The sequence below is a fragment of the Rhodnius prolixus genome, unplaced genomic scaffold (assembly GCF_049639745.1).
Source record: "Rhodnius prolixus isolate KJV_2025 unplaced genomic scaffold, Rpr scaffold_6, whole genome shotgun sequence".
Classification (NCBI taxonomy): Eukaryota; Metazoa; Arthropoda; class Insecta; order Hemiptera; family Reduviidae; genus Rhodnius; species Rhodnius prolixus.
In genome coordinates, this window is record NW_027411634.1 from 38,443,487 (window position 1) to 38,469,872 (window position 26,386).

The following is a 26,386-nucleotide window of genomic DNA, read 5'->3' on the forward strand; positions in this document are numbered from 1 at the left end:
CGCGAAATATTTAAATCGATATTTTATTGACAATACCTACTATATTAAAGATATTGGTAAGATTATTGCAGGATCACGGATACTAAAGTTTAATTTGTAAAGCTGTGGCAGACGTCACCTATTTAATCTATGACGAAACTAACTCACTCTGTCTGCTTAGCTATTAATTAGAATATTCACCCTCTCTCTGTCTCTCTCACTCTAAACTTCCTGGTCCTAGTTACAACCAATATCGTCTTAAATATGGAATCTCTTCAAACTGAGAAAATGGGTATGTCACCAAAGCCTAAGTTGTAAACTTGGAGATTAGGGCAAAAATTATATATATTAAAAAAAAAATTAATCAAATGCAGTCACTCACATGACTTCCTTTTTTCTATAATTATAATAAATTTATTTGAAATATTGAATTTACGCGAAAATGCCTTCTTCGACATGTCGCAATGGTTCTGCGGACGGGGGAATGAGAAAAACGATTTTTTTAAATCATTTTTTACAAAGCAGACCAAATTTTCTGTAAGATATTCGTACGAACAACACGATGTTAAAGTTAATATTTCATTTAGAAAAACCGCTTTGTAAAATACGCATGTCAGAACTGCAAATGTTCTTTTTCCCGTTTTATATCCAAGCTCTTCGAGTAGCTTTAACGTCCAAATCTATTGTGGCTCCCTTCAAGTACCCTCAAGCGGAAATTATTTTCCTCTGCACCTTAATCATACTGTAATATTTTCTATTTCTCTAACGGATTTATAGAGAATCTTTGGTTTTCCGTAGCCAATTTTGATTATAATTAACCAAAAATTATACGCAAAAGCGCTTTTCCATTTTACACATTCCCCGCGGAACAAGGTCACAAGGTGATGATGAACTTTGAAAGCATTAAAAGCCAAAGATGCTGGTTATCACATTTTCCCATATTAGCTAGGTGCGGTTGAGATGAGAAATGACCCGTTTCCAAAGGAGAAGATTTGTGGTTAATCTTGTTGCATCATTAGGTGCCTTTGAGGGTGCAACCACTTCTTGAATGAGCCGAGGCGCGTACATACTTTCATGAGGAAAGACTTTTGTCATTAGTTTTTAGAAAGCCGTAAGTTTACTTTTTAGATTTAAGATTACTTTCAAACTTACAAGAACCAATAACTTTATATTTTTCATGTGGGGAGCCCCCCCAAAAAATAATTTCAAATTTTACAATTTTTCAAAGGGTTCTCCACAACTCGTGGTTCCCTTCAGCCATCGCGAGTCTTCCAAGCGGCACGATCCTCTGCCTGTTCCTCTGTCAGACCATATCCCGACCATCATCTCCTTCACCTGGCCGTTCCACCCTCTTTTGGGTCTTCCTTTCTTCCTCCGGCCATCCACCTCGCTGTCCATCACCACCTTAGGCAATCTCTCTGGACCCATCCATACCAAGTGAGTGCCTTAGCCTCTCTAATCCCCAGGACGTTTCTCACCACTCCCATTCTTTCCCTAATATCCACATTCCTCACTTTGTCCCGCCTGGAACATACTGCAGACCTTCTCCAAAAAATCCATTTCTACTGCTAGCAGTCTCTCACGCTGTCTTCTGTTCAACACCCATGTTTCTGCGGCATATAATAAGATACTTTGGAGAATCGATGTAAAGATTAGCCTCATGGTTCTGGATAACAAATTTCCGCTCCAAAGCACTGGGTTCAATAGGCCTATTACTTTTTATTTTATTAAATATTCCTATTACAGTCCTAAATTTCCTAAATTTTACAATCTGTTCCATATTTTGAAACAGCCATATGTTTAATGATATCACAGCTATTTTTTTTATTGTACCCTTTCCCGGAAATGACTTTTTTGATATAAAAAAATATTAACAATTTCCGGACAAATCAGCCTTTTTTCATATATTTATCTCTTTCTCTCCCCTCTCCTTTGTACAACGGTTTTGACGTAACAATATTAGTATTATGAAAATAAAATTGCCATTACATACTCAAATGTAAAAGAAAAACACAGAATTATTTTTCTGGTGCAATTAATCTGAATTTAAATGGAAATTAGATTGGGTTGAAATGTTTTTCTCATTAAAATAATTAAAAATGTTGAATTATGAAAGATCAGCGGAAGACGGAGCGTGTGTTAGAGAGAGAAAGACAGGCCAATCACGTTACTCGGTTGTTTACATAAATCAGCTGATAATAATTGCGAATCGATTTTGACCAAAAGAAAATTTGTTTACAGTTTTAAAATTTTCATTTTATTTAACGTATATATTTTCACTTCCTGTACTAGGCAAGAGAATGTATCGTGTTTGTGTTAAATTTTCTTCTAAATTGAAATATCACCGGAAATACTCGTATTTCCTTTTTGAGGCCTCTAGAGTCGTAAAATGGGTTTTTTTACAAATCTTTTTCCCGATGTACAAGCTACAATGGTTGGTAGGCCTGTTCTATCACTTCTGGTTCTAAACCTTTTTACTCAGAGAATAGAGCGTGATTCTCGGAGAGCTGTGACCTCATCATACCTTCAACAGTAATACTTTGATTACATCGAAAGTTTATAATATTGAAGTCAGCTATTACTAGAAGTAGTACTAAGTTTGAATTAAACTTTAAATTACGTAATTTGGAGTAAGAGAAAGTCATGTGAGTCTTCTTCTCTTTCTCTCCTGAGTCATTTAGGATTTTTTTTCTCTTTTTTGCATTCCTGTTGATGCATGTCCTTGGAGCTTTTAGTAGTAATCCGTGAGTCCTCCACTATCCGCGTGAGTCACATTTCTATTTCATAATGATGTTTTTAAAACACGTGACTCATATTCTGTTTAGCATAATTTTCTTTAGCTAGCGCTGTCTTTATTAAATGTTTCATGTTATAATGATATTTTTTTGGGAAATTCTCAATGAAGGAATTAGCTTTGGTGGTTAGTTCTCTGGATTCTCACCATTTTACCGGTCCTGCTTGTTTAAGCTTAAACTTTCTTTTTGACGTGGGAAATTAAAAGAAAGAGTAAATTATTAATATAAAGAAAAATTTTGAGGTTAAAGGTAATCTATCTGGTAAGAGATCTATTTGAACAGAATACCCTTTAGGGGGTTGGAAACGTTGAATTTAGGGCGTGATTTGCCATGTTTGTGTGGGTGCGATAGTCCTGGAGATCTAGGGCAAGTTGTGATGAGGTTTAAAGGGCTTACTTTTAGCTTAAAATAAATTCGCTTTCTCTATAGAATATCAATTACCTTTGCTGATTAAGATAAATAAATTTTCGTTTATTTTGTAGTTAATAATTTGGTTATATAAATAATCTATCTAATATCTTGATTTTCCGGAACAAGGTTGCGATTGTGGCAGATTAAGGGGAATGAGTTTATACCGGAAATACATTCGATACGATTGCGCAAAGTGTGAAGTGCAAAAGAACGCGATTTTCATTTTCGTTCTCTTGCGGCAGAGATGGGCAAAAATTCAATCAATCGACTTCCAATTGAATTGAAACAAAATTTAATTTTAATCAAGTGATCAAATTTTTATAACCACAACATTGCCAATGGTTGAACCAGGATCGAGCCAATGCACCTTCATTCTGTCTAGCTGGTGCCTCATCTACATCAATATTATCACTGTTCTCAAACTCAGCACCTTCATTCCATCAATACGAGTGCCATCAATTGTGGAAAGCGCTTGGAGAATTTGGGAAAAAACTTTTGAAATATCTTCTCTCCCTAACTATTGTTCCCTTTCTATTCCCAAAGACCCTCTCTGAAAATTGTGTTATTAGCGCTCTTTTCTTTAAGCTCGTAGTACATCTCACATCGTTTTGATGGAATTAGCCAAGGAAGATAGAAGTTTCCTGATCTGTGTTGATGTGAAATTGTAATTTCCTGGCTGGGTTTCGGCTGAAATGGATTTTTTCTTTTTAGCGAAAGACTTTATTTTGACTAAATCTATATTATAATTGTATTTCCTTCGTTTCCCGTTCATTTTTTGAAAATATTTGTTTTTTTTTAAGTAAAAAAATAAATAAGTAATAATTAGAACTTTAATTGCTCTGTTTACAAATTAAATGGAACACAATTATTTATTTATAATTATAAAACGGTTATTTGTATTTGTAAAATTGTAAACATTTCTTTTATCCATTTTTATTAATAATTGTAAAGATTCTATAAAACATTTAAATTGTTTATTTTATAAATATTTAAATTTAATGAATTTTAATTGTATAATTTATTCATGTTATTTTCATTAATATTAATAATAGTAATTTTTTTTTTATTCAAAGAATATTTTTTTAGAGTTTTATATAACTTTTTAATTCATAAAAAATAATTTATTATATAAAACTGTTTTATCATTAATTTTTATCTTCATGAATGAATTATTGTTATGAAATTTAATTTGATTATTTTCTGTTATTACTACACGTAAATTGCGTTATATATGTTCTTTATTTCTGTCTGATATAAAAAAAATATTTCTTCTCCCTGCACTAACAAGATTGTGGTAGTTACCAGGACTACTGGAATAGGGGTAATTGTGCTGGGCTCCCCCCTCTGGCTGATCAATCAATCCTGTGGGATAATTCACACATGATTTTCTCTGGCTGTTATTATTACTGTTCTCGAGATTGAATTTTGTAAATGACAGTAAGAAGGTTCTTCTGTTTTCGATTTATCGATATTCAGTTAGAACTAAAGGCTGAAAACAGTGTGCGGATATTACTTTACCTAAATAAATACTTACAAAAATATAAAAATAAAAAAAAATTAGGGAAAGGGATTAATTAGCTCAGTGGTTAGCGCACTGTACTCTCACGTGGAAATCACGGGTTCAAATCAGTAAGAACACTATCTTAATGCTGGCAGTACACAAAACCTCCTTGCCCCAATAATCTGAGAGGTTGGCATGCCTTGATGGTAATAAGAATAACATTTTATATTACTACCAGATAGATCAGATCATTTAGCATGTATACAAATATACAAATAGATTAAACACAAACTGATGCTTATCTAAAGACATACATAAATAAAGTACATACTCCAAATGCAAATATTATCTGTAAGTGTAGTCTCGAGTTTCATCAATAATGAGATTGATAAAGAACTGTTCAAAAAAATAATATATAAAAATCAATGAAAATTTTGAAAAAATAATATAGAAGTTAGGCCCCACGGTAGCCGAGCGGTTAAGAGGCGAGACCTGCAAAGGTAATATGCATTGTGTTACTGGGTTCGATTCCCGGTCGTAGGCCTTAGATTTTATTTAAAGGTTAATAAAAGAAATTTACAGTGAAGTATGTTTGCTAGTCAGTCGCCTTCGTCCACGACACCTAATTTGGTAGTTGGACGTTAAGCCCGCCTGAAAAAATAGGCAATTACTTTACTTTAATAAAGAAGGAAGCCACGACCCTCTGCATCGACAAAATAAATTTAAAAAAAATATTTCTGTACCTCGGAGAGAAAAGGCACCATGTACATTTTTTCGATTTTCAGATTTTGGCATCATTTTACAAATTTTTTGTGCTCTTTCTAGAGGTATAAGCACTATGTCCTATGTTTAATAATAAGCGATTTATGTATTTTTAAAAACCGCTATGATACTTCATTGCTTAAGGGTAAAAGGCACTACATGGGCATAAATTTTGTTCACAATGGAGATCTAAATAAAATATTTTAAAATATGGGAGTTAAAGTGGCCGTACCAACTATAATAATTACGGTGAGAAGTACAGGAAAGAGTATAACCGGAAAAGTGGAACAAAAAATGAATTTGGAAAAATATCTTCATTTGGCTCCCCTGTAAAATTTACTTTTTGTGACATGGTGCCTTTTCCCTCCGAGGTACAGATATATTAAGGCCACCTTTGGCAATAAAGAAAATTTTTAATGCATCCTATAAATCCGCATTAATTGGATTATCTCGTAAAGCACAGATCACGCACAGAATCCGCAGATCTCTTCCCAGTTTCCGTTATCGTAGTTGGTCTACTTCAATTTCAGATAAATCAATTTTATGTAACTATTTTCATTGGTTGTCGTCAGTTTTTCCAGGCTGGAGTTTTGATGTAAGTTATACGTGGATTTGTGGAAGATCCTCAGTTCGAATCCCGCGTATAGCAACTGTTTTTATTTTAGAAAAAATAATAGTAATGTATGTGGTTACGTCTCCGTCCACGTCACCTAGTCGGTAGTCGGACGTTAGAGACAAAAATTTTGGATTTTTATAAATAATACTCTATTGAGAATTTCTATAAGTTTGAATTCATTTTTCCATTTATTAAAGTTATTATTACTTACTTACGAGTATTTTTTAAGTTTTTAAGTCGCCTCAAGAACTGAGGAAAATAAATTTAAACTTTTTTTTTTTTTAGGCTCATGAGGCCTTAGAACTATGGCTATTTCCGGCGGACACCCAAATTTAAAAATTGACGTAATTACAATTACTTCCTGTGTCTAAGAACGTGTTTTTAACAGCTGATGCCCTCTATCGAAGTTACTTAACAATTTTTTTTTTATTGCAGCTAATGGAAACGAAAATTGTACTAAAGTGATTATTTTGGCTTTGTTCTTTTTTTTGTTTTTAGAAGTCCCCGCCCCCCCCCAAAAAAATTAAAACTAAGTACTTTTCATGGGAAAAATGTTTAAAAAGAAAAGCGGTGTGTCGCGTCATTTTTAGTGTATACCAAACTTCGAAGGAAATTGTATCGATTTTCATGAAATTCACCGAGAACTTTTTGTGCGTAAATTTCACAAGTTGCTACAATTTAAATTCAGAACAATATTTTATGAAGTATAATTTATTTTAAAAAAATAAATATAAATTGAGGGAAAAGGCTGTTTAGAATTGTGCAGGCAGTTTGTAAAGCCGTTTTCGCCTAACCAATGCTGTCTAGTTAGGGCTTGAAAATTTGTAATTTACCTGCTACTATTTTTCAATTTTTCTATCGTAATAAATTTTATAAATTTATTTATTTTGTTGCAGGTAAACAAATTTTCGTTGGCTCATTATGGAAATTGTAAGTTTTTCAATTTATGAATTTTCCAAAATTCCAAATCACTCTTTATTTAATAAGTTTCTTTCTTTGGTAGTCATTTCTGGTCAACCTATTTTTCTTTATTTTATTTAAGTCTTCAATTATTAATGTTTCAACTTTATTTCCGTTATTATCGTAGATTTTTACGTTTCATTAACATTTTGAGTAACACATATACGCACCATATATATCCTCTCTCACTCATTTAGCTATAGTAGTGCGAGACGGGAATATAATTAAACTTTAAAAATATCTATACCAAAAATGAATAATCTACTTTTCGTAATGGATGAAAATGTCGCAAAACCATTCATGACCGAAAACGGATAAAGTCAAAAAGATATTTTCCAGCACTGCCAACCTCACCACATTTTCTCACCAAATTGTCGTATTTTAATGCTTAAAATGGTTAAATTTACCACGTTGATTGTTGAAAAAAAAAAACTAGACTAGGATTGCTTGCATAAAATATTATTTGATTTCATTCAATTAACAATTAACTTGATTGGCTTTTCTTGTACTTTATTTCCACCGGAAATATAAGAAAGGTATCGGGTGGTATTGAGTTTGATTTCCGGCGTGTAGACCTTGGTTATGATGAGAAATTTTCTATTTCAAGTACGTAAAACTATCACTTCCCCGTCCATTAAAATCTAATTTGGTATTTTGACGTAAAGCTTAACAGGAAGTTTAAAAATTAATATCCGGTACTACTTTTGGTTGAAGAAAATTTGGATAACAAAAGGAAATAAGTGAAAAATCTATTTTAATAAAGTGGCATCTTCCGTTTAACCAGTTTTTCCCCACAAAATTGGGTATTTAGTTAAAACCAATTTTTTGGGGGGGGATTTAGGCCCGGGGGGCCTCCTAAAAACCGGATATAATCTCGTGAAAACTTGAAATAGAAAATTTGCACCATTGTGCAAATACTTTTTCTTATTGAAAATAGAACAAATAAAAGTTACGAATCATTTTTTACGGTGGAAAATTTTGGTAGCATGTTTTGAGGTGGGGTTCCGCACACATTTATTGATCTCTCTCTCTCTCTCTCTCTCTCTCCCTTTAAGGGAGGGAACCTTCATTCTCACATACTGAAAAGGGCTAGGCAATTAGTTAGCCTTAAATATTGCAAGGGCTCACACAGTACAGTAATTAGTCAATACACTGGGATCACGTTATTATTACCATTCAAGTTGGTACTTATTGGAATTATTTGCCCTACAAAGTGCAGCCCTTCCGGATATAACCGGAATTCATGCCTCACCCTGTTTTGATAATGATATATATTAATTATGTATTATCATATAATTTATGTATATTAAGGAGTTTATGATTAATCAATCCGCCCACCGCCACCTTCTACGTCATAAATAACCCACTCTGGTTTTACACCTGTTGCCTTGTTAATTTTTCTTTCACTTTTTTCTATTTTAAAGTAGGAGAGGCCAAGTTTTCCGAACAGGCCTATAATTTTCAGATTTTTCACCAGGAATTTCCGATTTCAGATCCTCTGATTTAAAAAAAATAAAAAGATTTTGGAAAATTGGTCTTTGCGTGTTTTATGGTCGATTAATAAATTGGGAAAACGCAGCTGCAGGAAATTTAATATTTAGTGCTAATTCCATTGTTAAGAATGTGCGAGTGAGGATTTTGATAATTGGCCACTTACTGGATCGATTTACGCTACGCTATACTAAATCGATTTTTCAGTATTTTTTTTTTTCTTGAAAACGATTCTAGTTATTTATTTTTATTAATGCTTAAAACATTATTATTCAATGTTTTAACGTGGGAAAATTCATATAGGGGAAGGTGCAGGAGTATAGCGCATCGGGTAATATCGCGCGCCGATAAGGTTTGAGGAAACGTTTTGTGCGAAGATAGTGTAAACATAGTGCTACTACCTAGGAGTCAAAAAATGAGTTAGAACAACTCAACTCCCGACAACATATCGGCACATCTGTTGACGCTGTGTGTATGAAACCCGTTTCGTCAAAACTTTTTGCACGTCTTCTTTTCACGGTGAGGTCTGACATAAATATTTTTCGTTTTCATTAGCTGGCTAGTTTTATTTTAGTAGTTACTAATGGCGCTATCTGGGGGCAATAATTCGCGAAAATTGTCGCCACTTCAGTTTTTTTAACTTCTTTGAAGTCTTTTCTCAGGACTCCTGTCTTTTTTAAGTTTTCCTTTATTTATACGTCTTGATAAGCTGTGATTTAAAGAATGAGCACACGATCTGCAAGTTAAGTTTTGATATTTTTTCAATAATTACCTTGGTTGCAACTTGTTTTCAAACACATGTAATGATTAACATTCACATTGTTTAATATTAAGTATTTAGGTTTGTAATAAATTTTAAAATCGGTTAGTTAAATTGCTTCCCCACTGTAATTATAGCTGATAAAATAAACAAACTTTTTGAAGTTTCAGGTGCGCGGTATTACTCCACATACAGGGTAATACCGCGCAAACGCACTATTTTAGTTACTTCATTTCTTATTACTGTTCAGGATTACTAATAATGTTGATACACCACTCAGCGTTACAATAAATGATACTTTTCTGATTGGCGCTTGCAATAAGGTAATCAAGCCAATAGTACAACAAGAAATACAGCGATTTCTCCTTAAGTGCGTGATATTCCCCCACCTTCCCCTAATGACACTTTTAGATGAAAAATAGGGGAAAGGCTTCCCCCCTCTAAGTGAGTAATTTCAGTGAAAAATTGGAATTTCCAAAATGAAAAAAAAAATGTATCAGCTGACCGGGAAGTAAGAGGGCTTAAGTTCAGGAAAAGTAGTTTTCAGGAAATGTGTCCATTGAGTGTGAACCCATTCCTAGCCAGCCTGCCAGTTAATAATTTTTTTTTTTTAGAGTTTTCCGAGTTTTCTGCTATTTACAGTTTCCATAATTTTCCTATTTGCGTTTTTCTAATTGGTTTAGCTGCAATTTAAAACCAACAAACACACATGAAAGCATGAACTGCACAACATTCCTTAATGGTGAGTAGGGGGAACTGCTTCTAATGATTTCCGGCCAGCTGGCTGGTTGACCTTCATTGATAAAATAGATTAGCTTTTCAGTGGGGTAAGCTTGTTTTTTTTTTCCGCTGCTTTTCTTCTATTTTCTCTTACTCGTAAGAGAGTTTCACTGGAAGTGCACATATTTTCCGGGTTCTTAAAGACGAAAATAAGTGATGTGAACACTTTTTACTGTAATTTATGACTAAATTTCCCTTGAGACTTTGAATTTTCACTTTCAGTGAAAAGCAAGCGTGATTTTCACACCAACTTGATTGCATCTCTTCTTTCCTTAGCTATATTCCAAAATAAAGGGATCACTGAGGTGACTTCCTGACTGTTTTTACTTTCCTATCGATAAAACTTCCTGTATTCTGACTTTCGTAAACTAATTTATGGTTATATGAAGTATCCTTCTTTTTTAGAACTTAATTCTAACCACAGCGTTTTTTTGTGAAACTAATCTGGATGACTGTTTCAACGAAAAATATAGTTCAAAGCGTTCTCATTAAAAGCCTAGGTACAGATCGCGCTATTCATATGTTAATTATGGCGAAACACCATTCGATTAAATTCATCGATCAATGTCATTTTAATTAAAATTGTTTTTTTTAAACATGGTGTACAGCTGAGAGCACCATTATAGTTTCTTTAACAGCCGAACATGGCGGACAAACATCGTATAATGTTCCCTCCCAGATGTGAAACATCTTGTAAGTGCGTGCATATGGTAGAATGCTGCCTGTGGGTCCTCTTTTATCTTCCTGAAATCCTGAAGAAATGGAAATTTGAAAAATTCCTTAATGTTAACTACCGGTTTAACCAAATTCATAATATTTACTTCCTCTAGCTACTTGTTAAGGGAAGTATGGCGATCGTGTAATATCGTGCTTTACAAAATGATAGTTTGTAGTAGATATTTTTTTTTTTAGATTTTGAAAAGACGGGGCGGGACCCTATCCCCACGGCACCACAGCCACACGAGGCTTATTGTGCCTTCCCCTTAAACCTAATAGGTGAAACCTCCCCTCCTAAGAAGGTCGAGAGCTTTCCCTACTAGTTCCTTCTGCGCTGTTATCTCCTTTGGCCTCAAGGTTCCAAAGATGTCGTAGCGCAGTCTTTCAATTGCAACGCAATCGAACAACAGGTGAGAGGCCGTTTCCTCCTCTTCCTGGCACAATCTGCACAAAGGTTCCGAGCTAATAAGCCCTATCTTGTGCAGGTGCTTTCTGAACCTTCCGTGCCCCGTGAGTAGGCCTGTAATCAGAGTAATCTGATTGCTGCCCAAACCTAGAGTCACTTTAGTTCTTTGTTTGCACAACAAGGGCATAACCCTCTTGCTGTGTTTGACCCCTGGAAGCATCACCCAGTACTTTTCGTGTTCTCTCCAGATCCAGTCTCTGAGAGCAGGGATGCCAGGTTCCCTGAAGAAGTGACTAGTCCACTTCTCCCTACGGGAAGGAAGGATGTGATGTAACCGGACGGGGAAAGAATAGAAGGGAAGAAAGGAAGGGGAACAGGGGAAGCCGATGGGGGAGACACACTGACCCGTCAGAGCCCCGTTAGCCGTAGCATCAAAGACTACGTTTCCAGTCCACACTAACTAGGAAGTGAGGGTTGACTTGTTGGACTACCGGAATCGCGTAAGCTTTCAACCGGAGTCGTAACGACCTTGTGGAGTTTGTAGTAAGTGGTATAAGACCACTCTATCCCCTAAACTGTTTAGGGAAGGGGTAATTAATCCAAGGAAGATCAAATTCAATTATTTCGAGGAAATACTATATTCAGCGATCCTTTAACCGGAAGTTAATACAATGGATTTTCCTCTTGCTTTGACGATTTCCAAGTAGTACCGTGTTGATTGAAGCCGAAAGTTGGGAGAGTTAGTTCAAGGGAGGTTATAGTTTTCACCAACTCTGTAAACCTGATGAACAACGCTAGGCTTTCCTGGGGAAATCTTCAAGAAGAGCCCGGCAGATTGTGGAACTACTTTCTGGTTCCCCAATCTTCTCTCAGGGAGGATGTAACCTAATCCTCTCTACCTATCTCTAGAAAATGGTTAATTCTCCATCAATGCTGGCGGTAACCAAGCAGGCTTTTACCGAGAAAGATAAATTTTCTTCTAGTCGAGAATAACTGCTTACTCTAATTCAAGAGTGTGTCTTTAGCCTTTGGACGCTTCAATTTTCTACATATACAATCATTCCCTGTGATTTGACACCCTGGACTGGGTTTTGGCAAGTGCATGGAGAAGAGTGGGGGAAACAGGCTGTCAGAGATACGTATATCTCACTCTCTTCCCATAACCCAAACGTCTTCCCCCATCTTGAGGATGATTTCCTTTGCCTATCGTTCTAATCGCATGAGGATTGTATACCATCCCGGCCGTGCTCAATTCTTCGTCTCTTCTGGGCCTATGCCTTGGGTTGCTGGGATGTCACCGAGAGTAGGTAGAAAAACAATTTCACCGTAAGATATACAAATGAGAAATTTTCTAATTTCATGAACGAATTATTTTCACCTTTCAAACACCGCCTCCTAGATAGAAAACCTGTATTTTTTATTTTTTTAAATTAATTCTATGCATGAAATTTGATTTTAAGGATAAACGGCGAGAAGCCAAGATTTAGTAAAGATGCGAAGTTCAAACAAATCCTTGAAAGACTAATATAGTATTAGTCTTTCGTTTATGTCGGTACGTGTTTTGTTCAACTTAAAGATTTATAGAGGAAAATACTGTTTCCTAATTAGTGATGTCTAATCAAGTATTCTTCGGAAATTTAATTAATTTAAATTTGATTAAGTCAACTATATTTCCGGCTGAAGATTTTAACTCTTATTATAGCTGACTACTCTTCCGGAAACAATATGAAGCTGATTACATTAAAGATAATCTATTTAAATTTAAATTCTTTATTAAATAAAACTAAGTTATTGAAATTTATACTAACGGAATTGCTGTAAAGGATAAAATTTCATAAGCGGAAGTATACTATTTGTTAAAAAATAAAATAAAATATGCTACCTTGATCATTATTTTTTAGCATTTCATTCTTTGCGGATTTAATAACTTACCTTTCTTTAAAATAAATGAAGACGGAAAAGTGTTTTTCTTCTCGTTTCCTCTCACGGGAGGAAGAGGAAGTGAACACTGCCAATCAGAGTGCGTCAGAGTGCGAGAGAAGGATAGGGGAGTGTGTTTGGATGGAAAAAGCGATTCTCACATTATGCCATTAAAAATAGCACTTAACTATTAAACAGCTCTTCACTCAACACTTGCACAACTAGATGTACATTAGGACAACGGTTACTGAAATTGGGGGATGACAATGGAGGATACTTGATAATGCACTTTGCTTCATCCCCTGTACTTCATTTTTGATTTCCCACTTTAAGTGCGCCTAAAAAATGTGGGTTAATGGATTTTCCTGTCAGGAAAGCTGGTTTCCACATCTGCTATTTTCTCGGCCCAAGCATTGTGAAGGAAGTCATATGTCTTTCAGCTGATACAATTCAAATTTATTAACAGAAAAGTGTTCACCACATAAATATGGATGGTGGGGATTTTTTACCTAGAAAATATTTTAGAACAATACCTGTAGGACCTTGTTCTGCCCAATATTTCATTAGCTGTAAAAGCATTTTCATAGATATGGTATTTCTACCTTTTATATTGGTTGCCAACTCACCGTACTCCTCTAATCCCTCTCTTAAGTCAGAGGATTATAGTTGTGGTACATTCCTTTCTCTGGTAACCTACCCAGGCTTTTTTTTTAGGTTGGGAACCCGAGCTATAGCTAGGAGTCGGGAGATTACTGTTCTCTGTATACAACTCACGTCTCTTCTCTTCCCCTAATGCTCCTCTAGATTCCCCTTTAGCAATATTTCCATTTAGTTCGAACAGGCTAATTTAGGATAACTTTCTAATAATTGTCGCCGCCATTTGGAAGTAGGGAAATAGGGTTGGTAATAGGGAACAGGTTGTTCTCTGCACCAATGTAAACACTCAAGAGCATTAATGGAATTCCCTTGTACCCCTGAAGAAAAATCTATTTACAGTAGGTAAAAATCATATAAGGTAAGTTGGGGGAAGATGCCAGTTGGGGGAAGATGCAAGTATCGTCAGATTTTGCATATCTACTACTGGATGACAGCAATTCCTACGTTAAAGTATGTACTAAACAACTGTGAATACAGTGCTAGTGAGTCTTTCTATTTATATCTAGTTTAATCGTCGTTAAACTGAAAATTCAACTCTTTGAACTTGGTGAGTACCCATGTTATAATATTTCGTTGTCGATACTTAAGGTTTGGTGATGGATTGACTAGATTAAACGTAATAATTCCGTGATATTTGTGTCGTGTACATCTTGGTGAGTACGTGTTAGCTTGAAACAACATGATTGAAACCTTAGTACAAAAATAAACCTAAGAGGCGTCTTCCTCCAGTGCTTGGGGTAAGATACCACCTATTGAAGTGATTCAATTTCATATTGATTCTCGTTCATTATTACATTATAATGATATATTTTATAATATAAAATCAATATAAAACAATTACTGACGCACGAAATATAGTTTTTGTATAATACATTAATATTATTAACCCTTGAGCCGTCACCTTATGTGAAGTGCCATAGCCTCTGGCAATAGCTTCAACAAGCAGCAGCGGTGCATCATTTCTTTTGAATAAATTAGACCTAACCCCAGATTTCAGAAACCCAAGCAAACTCAAAGAAAGAAACAAACTGCTGAAGTCCTTACGACGGTGGAGAAACGGGAGGCATTGAGAAGAAAGGCTGCTCTGCCGACAAAAAAAAAAAGGGGGAAAAGTGCAGCAGAAAAAGAAAAGGAAGGACAGTTCATCTTCAGCATCCTCCGCTCCCGATAATTTGGTAATGACCAGTGGCGACAGTGACATTGAAGAGGAGGACGATGATTTTTGTATTGAGTGTAAAGGATATTTTTATGATAGGAAGGGCCCAAAATGCGATTGGCTTCAATGCACAACATGCAAGAGATGGCTACATGAAATTTGCAGCAAAGACAATTTGCATTGCAAAAAATGTTAAAAATTAAACAAAAATGTCTTTTGTTCGGTGTTCCTTCCCCTCAGTGTTTAATGAGAATATTTTGCTGTTTACCTAACATTAAATTTGTAATTTTTTCTTTCTCAATTTATATCTTAAGATATTGTTGCATCTTCCCCCGCATCAACTGGCATCTTCCCCCATATGATGGGGGAAGATGCCAGTTTTGACAAATTTCATTCAAATGCATTTTTAATGGTTTTGCAATTAATCTAATATACTAATATATATATGTAATTAAAGAATAAAAAACAACCTGGACGTTGATACATTTGGTGTTTTTTTTCGATAACCCAGTTTCCTACAGAACGGAAATAAGTGTTAAGTGTGGCATCTTCCCCCCACTTACCTTAATTACCCTTGAAATTATGGGGAACTCAAAACAAGTATCCTAGAAGAGGGATAGAAGATGGAACCAGTCTCTTCTTCAAGAGACTTCGCTGATATTACCCAGCCTAGAGTCCAGTAAGAGAAATCTAAACAATTGTACAGTAATAAGAGAATACAACTATGGCACACGTTTCTCCCATTATCGATTTCAGTCGCTGACACATAGCACAATCGCATGATCTCATATTAATGGCTCAATAGCGCAGTTTATAGCAAACGTTGTTAGAGAGAGGCTACATTTAGCCTCTACTATTTCGTGATGTACACAAATCATCTCGGTGGCAGTCTCTCAAGCTAGATGTGTTTCTTGCACGAACGGATTGATCATGAACTTCGGCTGTGCTGAATAGCCACAGAGATATTGTGTCCTTGTTTTCTCTGTCAGTGGTAATAATTTCTACAGCTGCTGTATGAACATGATTTTCGATTACTCCCAATCATTACAGTTCTAATGGTATCTGCAGATCAAACAATTTTATAGCATTGAATTTTACTCGACATAAGGTCAGTTATTTATCTATCGGTTTGTTTGCTCGGTATTTTTCAAATTTCCCCCCCAAAAGTGGCTGAGTTTAAAGTGGCTAATGAGCGAAATTAAGCTAACACACATACCACCCGTGTGCCTCGTGACATCACAAGGGCGGGTCAAAGACCTTTGAACCCTCCACAGCCCTACTCATTTAGAATTTAATCTAATGAACGTCCCTAGCATCCTTACGCTAACGAAAAAAAACAAAATTAATTAAACGTAATGAGCAGCAATTTATTTTAAACTTTCTTTTAGAGGAAACTGAGGTTTTAGATGTTTTTCCCGAGCGGTTAGAGGCGAGTCCTGTAAAGCTAATATGTATTATTGGTTAGTGGGTTCCATTCCCGGTCTCTAGGTCTTAGATTTTATTTAATGGTTAATATTAGAAATTTATAGTAAAGTATGTTAGGCGGTTAGAGGCTAGACCCGCAAAGCTAAGATGTATTGCGGTACTAGTCTAGGCCTTGGATTTTATTTAATTGTTAATATGAGAAATTTATAGTAAAGTATGTTAGGCGGTTAGAGGCTAGACCCGCAAAGCTAAGATGTATTGCGGTACTAGTCTAGGCCTTGGATTTTATTTAATGTCTAATATGAGAACTTTATAGGAAAGTATGTTTGCTAGTCGCCTCCGTCTACGACCACCTAATTAGGTAGTTGGACGTAAAGCACGCCTGAAAAAATAGGCATTACTTTATAGATGTTTTTCCTCCGTTTTTACTGATTTTACTTTTTCTTTCTCTGTTTTCCCTGTTTCGTCTATCAATTACTGTAGAACGAAATAGATTGGTAAAAAGTGTAAAGTACATAATTCGAACTAGCTTTACGTAAAACTACCAAATTAGGTGTCATGGACAGAGGCTACTAACACACACATAGCTACAGTTTTTATTTTATTTTTATTATTATTTTTCTTTTTTCTTTTTAAATTTAGGCACGTCAGCATCTGAGGTCATTGGTGCCCCGAGCTTTTGTCGAAATAGTTCTCACGTTACGCACAATACTGTCCATCACAGGACAGTCTCTTCTAGGAGCTGCTAGGAAAAGAAAATCTAAGGGACCTGCTGCTGGATTCGAACCCGTGTTGAGATCCAGTATCCGTTGACCACTTAGCTAATCCCCGCCTCTACTTTTTTATTATTACTATTGTTATAAATAAGATAGTTCCGGACAACATCGAAAGCGATTGGTACCCTTCATCTATCAGAAATTTGGTTTCATTTGAAAGAAGAGAGGGGATTTAGATGGCCCCCCCTATTGGTGTCTCTCAGTGAATATCCAAAAACCGGTTCTTGAAGTAAGTATCCAGCATAAATGGCTGCTGAGAAACGCGCTTTTAGATTTATTTGATGGTTTTCTTTTCTTTTTTTTTGGTAACTTGGTTTGGCGATATTACTTCGAGAGTTTTAGAACTTGAGACTGTATTTTATGCAGTAGCTGTAGGATAGTTGATGGCCGACTGACTGTGACCAATGCGTAGTGAAGGAGTTTAGGTTTGCGTGAGAGACGTCAGTGCTGTGAGAAGAGTGGGGGTGAGTGACGTGAAATGAAAGAAGATACAAAAGGAAGCGCTACAAAGGAAGAGGCTTTGTCCGTCCACCCAGGCACCGCTACAGCGGTCCGATCTTAAGAGGGCTCTTCGCTTGCTCCTTGTGTCCCAAGTTCCTGTCCATTAATCTTTGAGATCGTCTCCCGGCAGATCTCTCTTATCTTTACCTACTCTCTTCTGATCTACTTTTGTTCGGTAATATTGTACTACACTCTTTTACTTACTCTTTGGTCATTTTGAAGAGCCTCTGAGTTAGAAGAAGTGATTTTTTTTTTTTTTTTTTAAGTAAGGGGTGCGTGTGTTTTTATTTATGTTTACTTATACCGTATATATTTACGATTGCTTACCCACATGGGACTTAGCGTTAAAGTTCCTCCAACCGGAAAGATCACTTCACTGATAGTTGGTGCAGTTTCTACTTTTCTAAAATGGCTCCAGCGGATATTCTTTAAACTTTGCTTACTTTCATTTCTATAACTACTTATTACAGAACTACTTTTCTCATTACTCTCAAGATGACCTCCTCCTCCTTCTCCTCCTCTACAAAGTGATCAAGCATCTCTTCCTGGAGCCTGGACCTGTAACATCAAGAAACTCCAGACAATACAAAAAAATAAATTTCTCAGCCTTGCAACAGACTCCCTTCGACGTACTAGACTCTTCCCCTTCTATAAGTTAGCTTCCACAATCCCCAGTACACATCTTTATCTGCTGAAACTTCTCTCCATTCCAGATTATCATCCTCCATAATCGCTGTTTAGTTTCTTTTCTCGTGCTCTTCACGCACCATTTATATCCCCACCAATCATATTTACATGCTGTATATATTTATATATATAAATATATTTTTAAAAACAGTTCCGTACTTATTTCTGTCAGAAAATGGAAGAAATGTGTTTTTTTATAATTCTGTGCTAAATAAAAACTTTACATAGAGCTCCTAAACAGTGTGGCAACTCCTGTTCTCAAGAAGGTGTTGCAGATCTGATCCATATTCGGAGGAGCTCTTTAGATGAAGTTTTCCTGTTATAATTGAAGAGATTCTCTGGTGCATTTTATAATTTTTTAAATTAAGTATTAAAACCAAAACTCGACTTAGTATCAGGAGTTCTAATCATAATAATATCAACTAATCGGTAGATAATCGGTAAATCTAAGGTTTTAATTTTCAGAAGGGGAGGCAGACTGGCCGCATCAGAAAAATGGTATTACAAAAATCATCCAGTGGAGATTGTTAATAGATATAAATATCTGGGTGTAATCCTGACGCCTCGTCTTTCGCTCAATACCCATCTTGCAGAGAAGGTGGCATCCTCGAAGAGAATCCTTAATCTCGTCTGGTCTGGCTATCTCTCGCAAGGTACTATACCTCTTCCATTTAAATTCCAAGTTTTTAACTCCATCTGTCGTTCAGTGGTATGTTATGCTGCCCAGGTCTGGGGATTTCAAAGGTATGATGTTGTAGAGAGTCTCCAAAGATTTTTTATTAAAAAATTATTTGCACTTCCTTCATCTTCGCCTAATTATATGCTTTACATTAAGACCGCTGTGGACCTGTTGGAGGTATTTACTTTGAAACTCCATTTTAAATATATTTTAAGAGTCTTAGATCTCCCCCAGTGCCGCTTACCGAGAATATTGGCGTTGGAGATTATCAATAAAAAGATTTTCTGGTTTCGACATTGGATAGACTTGGCTCAGAAATATTCCTGCGATTTTGTGGCCTCTGTGGAAAATATACCTGCGTGGAAGGATCAATTAGCCTCCCTGTTGATTAAGATGAAAGCAGCTCATCGTCGGGGGTTTCTGGACCGCGTCTCTCTTTCGTCCCGCTTCCTTTTATACAGAGAACTTGACCACTCATTTAGCCTTTGTCACTTGAATGAAGATAACTCCTTGGGTCTAACTCTAACTGAACTCCGCTGGATTTTTAAGTTAAGATGTGAGCTTGTCTACCTGAATCATACGCCATGGCTGCCTAGGGAGATTGAACTTTGTTCTCTGTGTAATTCAAGGTGCATTGAGGACGTGGTTCACTTTCTTGGTGACTGCTCAATTCTTTCTGAGATCCGGAGACTCTATCTCGGACGTTCAGTACTTACGAGAGAACAATTGATTTCTTTCCTAAATGGAACGCGAAATTGTCAACCTCTTATTAAATATGCTCGCCATGCCTGGTCTTATCGGTATCAGCTGGTTCAGGAGTTTAATTATTAATTTATAATTCTTTTATATATTGGTTATTTCGTTTTATTTTTATTTCTAGGTCAGTTATATTTTTTGTTTATTATTACTATTATTATTTTTTGGTTTATTTGTTTTTCTTTTCTCTATGTATTATAGTAACATCAACTCCGGCTGACGGATTTTCCAAGCCGTACAATATTTTCATTTTGTAATTTGTAAATATTTCATATGTAAAATAAATATTATTATTATTATTATTATTATTAATCGGTAGATAAAACTCCTTAATATAGCCTTGGTATATCCACGTTTGTTTAGATGGATAGTCACCATTTTGAAATTAAAATAAGTGACCAGATTACTTTAGCAAAAAAAGAAATGGCCCACTGTCAGACTGATTGGACAGCAAGGGAAGGTGATGTAAAAAGGGCGGTTACTAATGGAGACAACCCCGGCTCGGTTAGCTGTCATACGCACGCCTTGTCTTGGAACTTATCTAATGGCACACCCAAAGAGTGTGGCTGCGTCGATTCAAGTAGGTGTGTGAAAAAACACTTATCTGTTATTGGCAGCTAAATGCTCTTTCTATTTTTGTTTTGGGGGGGTTCTCCTCAAATTTTTATTCCATTTGTTTTCCTCTTATTTCTAGAAGTAGAAAGTAGTATTTACAATCTGTGAATGCTTCTGGTGTAGAATTTTTACGGAAAATGTTTTTTTTTTTTGAGGTTCCGAGTTTAACGAAGTGTAAACAGAGTGAAAAGGTGGATTGAGTGTCGGCTATCGGGGATAACCATTCCTAGAAGCTAACTTAGCCCTCTCCTTCTATGGCTCCCTTGGTATCCTAAAGAATGCCGCCCCAAAGTAATGACCAACGATTTCTGGATAGGATATTCACTTCACCAACAGATAATAACCATTCAGACTCTCCAGGAAACCTTCCCGTCACACGAGAATGGTACTGAGGGTGGCATTCCCCAAATTAAGTAAACCAGACTCTCCAGGAAGTTCCCCAGGGAGCGAGGGGAACCAGTAGATTACTACTCCCTGTTATTCTTCTTTAAACTCCTCTCACCCAGCATGGCTTCTCCTAGGATATTCTGAAAAGGGATCAACAAATATTGTAGTTCCCAGGTTCTTGGTAGATAATCATCTGTTAATCATCCTCGGCTCTCTAGGGATGTTCCAGAGAGAGATTGGAATCATCGGTAGAATGGGAATAACTAAGCTCATCTGCTTTAAAAGCCATCCTACAATGTTCCCCTGAGGAGATATATATCTCGCGAAGAGTTTGCTATCTGGTTTGGTAAACACCACCCACCCACTAGTGTAACCACTTTCTGCTTGTTCTTCACATCACCTGGTAACCGCAGGCTTTCTAGGCAAATTCATTTTTAAGACAGTTCAGCTAAATTGGGGGATGTTAGACTTGCCTCTTTGGTGAGTCGTACGGTTCTATCATTCACGTAAGATTAACAAACAATTAACCAGTTAAACGTGGAATTTAGTTTTAAAAAACTCCCCACAGTGTGCGGAATTAAAATCAGAAAATGACGTGCATACACGGGTAAAACAACTAAAAGTTTACAACGTCCGTAATAGTTACTGCAAGCGACTTTTTCTGCAATCTCTCTGGGGCTTGAGATTACAGCAGAGCATTCTGTGTTCATTCAAAATCTTGCACCTCTTTACGTATGCATTGTTCTAGTTAACTAGGGGCGCAAGAGCTTTTAAAAGGAAGAAAAGAGCTTTGAATTCTGTGCAAAATGAAATCATGCTCGTACTGAGGTCTGAATCTCTAACTAAGGTAAAAACGGCATTGCACAAGGGTTGAGAGCTTCTATTTGTAATTCCCCAATCTCTAATGCGGAGACCAAACATGTACTAACATTTATCATTTGGCTGGCTCCTTCCGCAGTTCTATTGGTAAAATAAAGGTAACATCCCACCAAATAATATTCTTATTGTACTTTTATTAAAATTTCGAGTTTTTATAGTTAATGGCAATTTTATATTTTTCACAACGAGTATACACGTCAAACGCACTGTAACAGAGATTTGGTTTGACGTGATTAACTGGTTAAATGCGTTGCTTAAAAATTACGTGACCGGAAGTGTAAATGTTTAGAAGATAATCTTTGGTTTTATGATATTTCCTTTTTAATTGTTGAAAATCCGGAGAGAATTTCAGTTAGAGAATGAGTGTTCATTCAAGAATAATACTTCCTGTAAAATATTAAATGCAAAAATTACTTATCGAGTTCAACAGATAAATGCTCTGCTTGTGAGCTACACAATATGGACGTATATTTAAAAAAAACAAAAAACAATGCCATCTAGATAGACAATTCTCCGCAATAAAATGTAACACGAAACTTTATGACTCATGCACAATTTATCAAAAAATATGACATAATGCTCAGATAAATAAATACAACAATACACAAAAGCATTTGACTAGGTTAGTTAATTTTTTTTTTTTTTTCGAACATAAATTTTAAATGTGCTCTACTTTTTATAACGTTAAATTTAAGTCAAGATTTCTTGGTTTACATTATCGATTGTTCTCCGATCTTTATTTGTAAAGATTTAATTATTATTTTAATTTCTAATTTCGGGCGCCACGGTAGCCGAGCGGTTATAGGCTAGACCCGCAAAGCTAAGGTGTATTGCGGTACTAGTCTAGGCCTTGGATTTTATTTAATAGTTAATATGAGAAATTTACAGTAAAGTATGTTAGGCGGTTTTAGGCTAGACCCGCAATGCTAAGATGTATTGTGGTACTAGTCTAGGCCTTGGATTTTATTTAATGGTTAATATGAGAAATTTATAGTAAAGTATGTTAGGCGGCTATAGGCTAGACTCGCAAAGCTAAGATGTATTGCGGTACTAGTCTAGGCCTTGGATTTTATTTAATGGTTAATATGAGAAATTTGCAGTAAAATATGTTAGGCGGCTATAGGCTAGACCCGCAAAGCTAAGATGTATTGCGGTACTAGTCTAGGCCTTGGATTTTATTTAATGGTTAATATGAGAAATTTATAGTAAAGTATGTTAGGCGGTTTTAGGCTAGACCCGCAAAGCTAAGATGTATTGCGGTACTAGTCTAGGCCTTGGATTTTATTTAATGGTTAATATGAGAAATTTGCAGTAAAATATGTTAGGCGGCTATAGGCTAGACCCGCAAAGCTAAGATGTATTGCGGTACTAGTCTAGGCCTTGGATTTTATTTAATGGTTAATATGAGAAATTTACAGTAAAGTATGTTTACTAGTCGCCTCCGTCCACGACCACCTAATTTGGTAGTTGGACAGTAAAGCCCGCCTGAAAAAATAGGCAATTACTTTAGTTTCTAATTTCTTTTTATTTTATTTCCCGTATTTTGACCCAGCGGAAATGCGCTACTCTCTCTCCTTGCCCATGTATTTCGCTTCATTTTCTGAATTTGTTAGGGACACCGAGAAGATAACAGGGGCTGGTTTCCGAGTTTGTGTAAGCGTGCCATAATCTAGCGCCTGTGCTAAAGGGGGAAGCCCACTGCCTGAACTTTTGTACTGCATATGCAGTTACACTTAGGACCTTTATGCAACCTTAAAAAAAGTCGATCGCTTTCGCTTTACTAGAATTATAGTCTTATAGTCTGCAATCCCTTTGCAGACTGTGCAAGAAGAAAAAGGAGTTTGGGCTTTTACATACTGTCAGATTACTTGCAATCGACAGTTTGCGTGATAAAAACAAGATGACGAAATACTCAATATCGACTAATAATTGACAAAATGGCACGAAATTTTGATATTCTTTTCCTATAAAAGAGAAAATTCCCAAATTTTCTTTAAAATATACAGCGTATTCTCGTTTATAAGTAATTTTTTTTCCGACAGCCCAGATCTAATAGATTTTTCGAGGAAAAAGTGGCTGAAAATGGGGAAAAACAAATTTTTGCAGAAATCGTTCTTGAGTAGAACTGCTAGAAAGGTCCAGAACACGCCTCGTTTCATCCTTCTGGAAAGGAAGATCTTGATGCACGTGTTTTGATGTTTGTCTTCTAAGCATAAAGATATTAGAATTTGTGTGGTAGGTTTTGTCTAAACAAAAACTCCTTCCGTAAATGTTCTTTCTAAAGCACCACTAGGTCTAGGTTTTTCTCTGTATTTCTTATTAAATTGTCAATTTCCGCAATTCAATAAGAACACACTTTACTTCCGCTTTCTTATAGCTGTAAGAATGAATATAACAAGTACCTGTTTATGTTTATACGGCGTTATTATGTAACTTTTTTTTGTATTCAGTAGCTATTGGAAAGAGCAAATTCCATCCAATTTTCCAGAATTGCTTGTAGCAGTGTGCAGGACGGTGAGCGGAAGAGGACTGTGGAGAGGAAGTTATGGCCACTTGAGTATTGATGGAAGGTCTGGATGCTGGAATTGCCACCATTTGATGGTCGCTAGGGGGATGGATGGTGGTCTGCTCCCCCTTCTTCCCTCTTAAAGACTCTTTTTCCACCTGGTGTTACGTCACTTTATGCATTGCCGTGCACTCCGTTAGTTTGGTTTGGCCAAATTCCCTCAATAAATAACCTAGCCAATTGTTGATGACTGAACTATAAATTCACATAAAAATAGAATATTTTATGGTTTATAAAATATTTATATGAATATATAAAATATATGAAAACGAAATTTACGTAATGAAAATTCCTTGTCACTTCGAATTTGTACGAGAAAAAAAAGAAAAGAAAAATTTGTAAAAATAGAAAAAATTTATTGCTATCGGTTGCTCAACCGATTTTCTTTTAAGATATTTAATAACTGATACCATTCTACGGTAAGGAGGAAGTTCATAATCCCATAACAACACCTGGAAATCGTCTAGATTTTGTGAGGAGAGGAGTCGTTCTCCAGAATTAAGAGTCTTACCCATTTAACGGACGGGTCTGGAGGGCAAGCTCTAAAGTTGGGGAGCCACAATAGATCCAAAGGGGTCGCAGTGGCGTAGGCCTTGAGGCTGCCTTAATTTAATCTAATCTAATCTGGTGGCGGAACCTCCAGGAAGTCTACAGGTTTCCTTCCTAAACCTTAGAATCTTTCCGCTCTAAGTATGGTATTCCTCCTCCCCTGTCTTGTATCTCTGCCAAGGCGATATAACTTGCCAAGATTTGCGTTTACTTCGAGAGAACGCCGTTCGGTATTTGGGAAGGCTTCATTTTCAACGCATTCAAGCATAAGAGCCTTGGGGCTCAGGAAGAGCTGGAAATATCCAGCCTTGAATATTTTTGCTCCCAAGCACAACTTCTCCCTAAAAGTTTTGTGGATGGACTTGTTCTATCTATATCCCAGCTAGATGAAGTGGAATGAATGGGGACAGGTTCTCATACCCTCTCCGTTGGCCAGTTCTAACTTAGAGCAATTGTCAGGGGAGGACACCTACGAGGAAATCGAATTTTGTCTCCCTGATATCTAGATTAGAATTACATCATGGTCAAGAGAATCTTTCTCCAGTACCTTAGAACATAGTACCATCAACTTGCGAATTGATGCGAACTAGAATTTAGTGACTTGGACGCAGAGTTCCGAATCGTTTCCAATTACGTAACTAAGATTCAGTATAAATCTCAGAGCTGGAAAAGAATAGTTCCCCATTTACCAGCAGACAGTGACAAGCGACCTCTCTTATCAAAATAGATCGCTGGACCGCTGCTGCTCCAGGTCTTCTTTTGTTCTTCTGGAATGATTCGTTTAACACGTTTCCATTGTTTTCTATTTTATTTACTAGGTTTTTTTCCCAATCCCATTGATTTAATGAGATGGCTCGAGAAAGGGCGGTAAAATTAAGTCTTAGTTTATTATTATTAATTCTCTAAAGGAAGTAAGGTCAGTTACAATATGGAAGTACCTAAAATCTGTACAAATAATCGCTGCATTAATAACTAGATATGAATTCACCTGTTCTCTTAATCGTAATAATTTGTTGAAGGCCTAATGATTTTTCGCTTCATCTCGCTCTAATTAAGGATTAAATTGTGATTGTATAAAATTGTCTATATTGAGAAAATACCGGAAATATAGCCTCAAAATCAAAATTGAACCTCATCTCAACCTAAAACTCTCGAAAAATTCTATGAAGGGATATGGGCAGACTTAATTCTAAAGTATCACTTCACTTTAACGGAAGTGTCTACGAAGTCTATAATGAAAACTTGTTTAGAAATTCTCAAGTTTCTAGAAAATTGTAGACGCTAGAACCTTGAGAATTTCTTGTAAGAAGATGTCGTGTGAGGGACCCTATTTTGGTTTATTAAATTATTATTCCATAAAATATTATATTTTTTTGCATAAAAGAAGACAACTTAAAACTCATACATGTATTTTGTATTACAGGTGGACGGTGCGGTGGAGGGATGCTAGGTAGCCCCCCTAGACCCCCCAGGCTTTGGCCCGATCCGCCCCCGGCTCATACTAACGGTACGTATCCCCTTTTTTTTATAGAAGTAAAATTTATAGTAATTAAATTTAAATTTAATCTTGAAATATTAGTCTGTAATGAGATGACTTGGAATCGTCTGGCATTAATCTTTATGGTACAGTATATTTATTGGGATATAAGGGTGTG

General features: G+C 36.1%; 1 protein-coding gene across 6 annotated transcripts in view; it reads left to right on the forward strand.

The window, feature by feature from the left end:
• wge (BAH domain and coiled-coil containing protein winged eye) overlaps nt 1-26,386 on the forward strand; it is a 205,445-nt gene that overhangs the window by 107,868 nt on the left and 71,191 nt on the right. For 5 of the 6 annotated variants that reach the window (XM_074140775.1, XM_074140774.1, XM_074140772.1 and 2 more), the window contains exon 3: nt 26,155-26,238. In XM_074140775.1, the coding sequence (XP_073996876.1) occupies nt 26,175-26,238 (64 nt within the window). In that variant the 5' untranslated portion in view covers nt 26,155-26,174. Of the gene's footprint in view, nt 1-6,960; nt 6,995-26,154; nt 26,239-26,386 lie in introns of all 6 variants that reach the window. The other variant, XM_074140773.1, reaches the window with a different exon arrangement.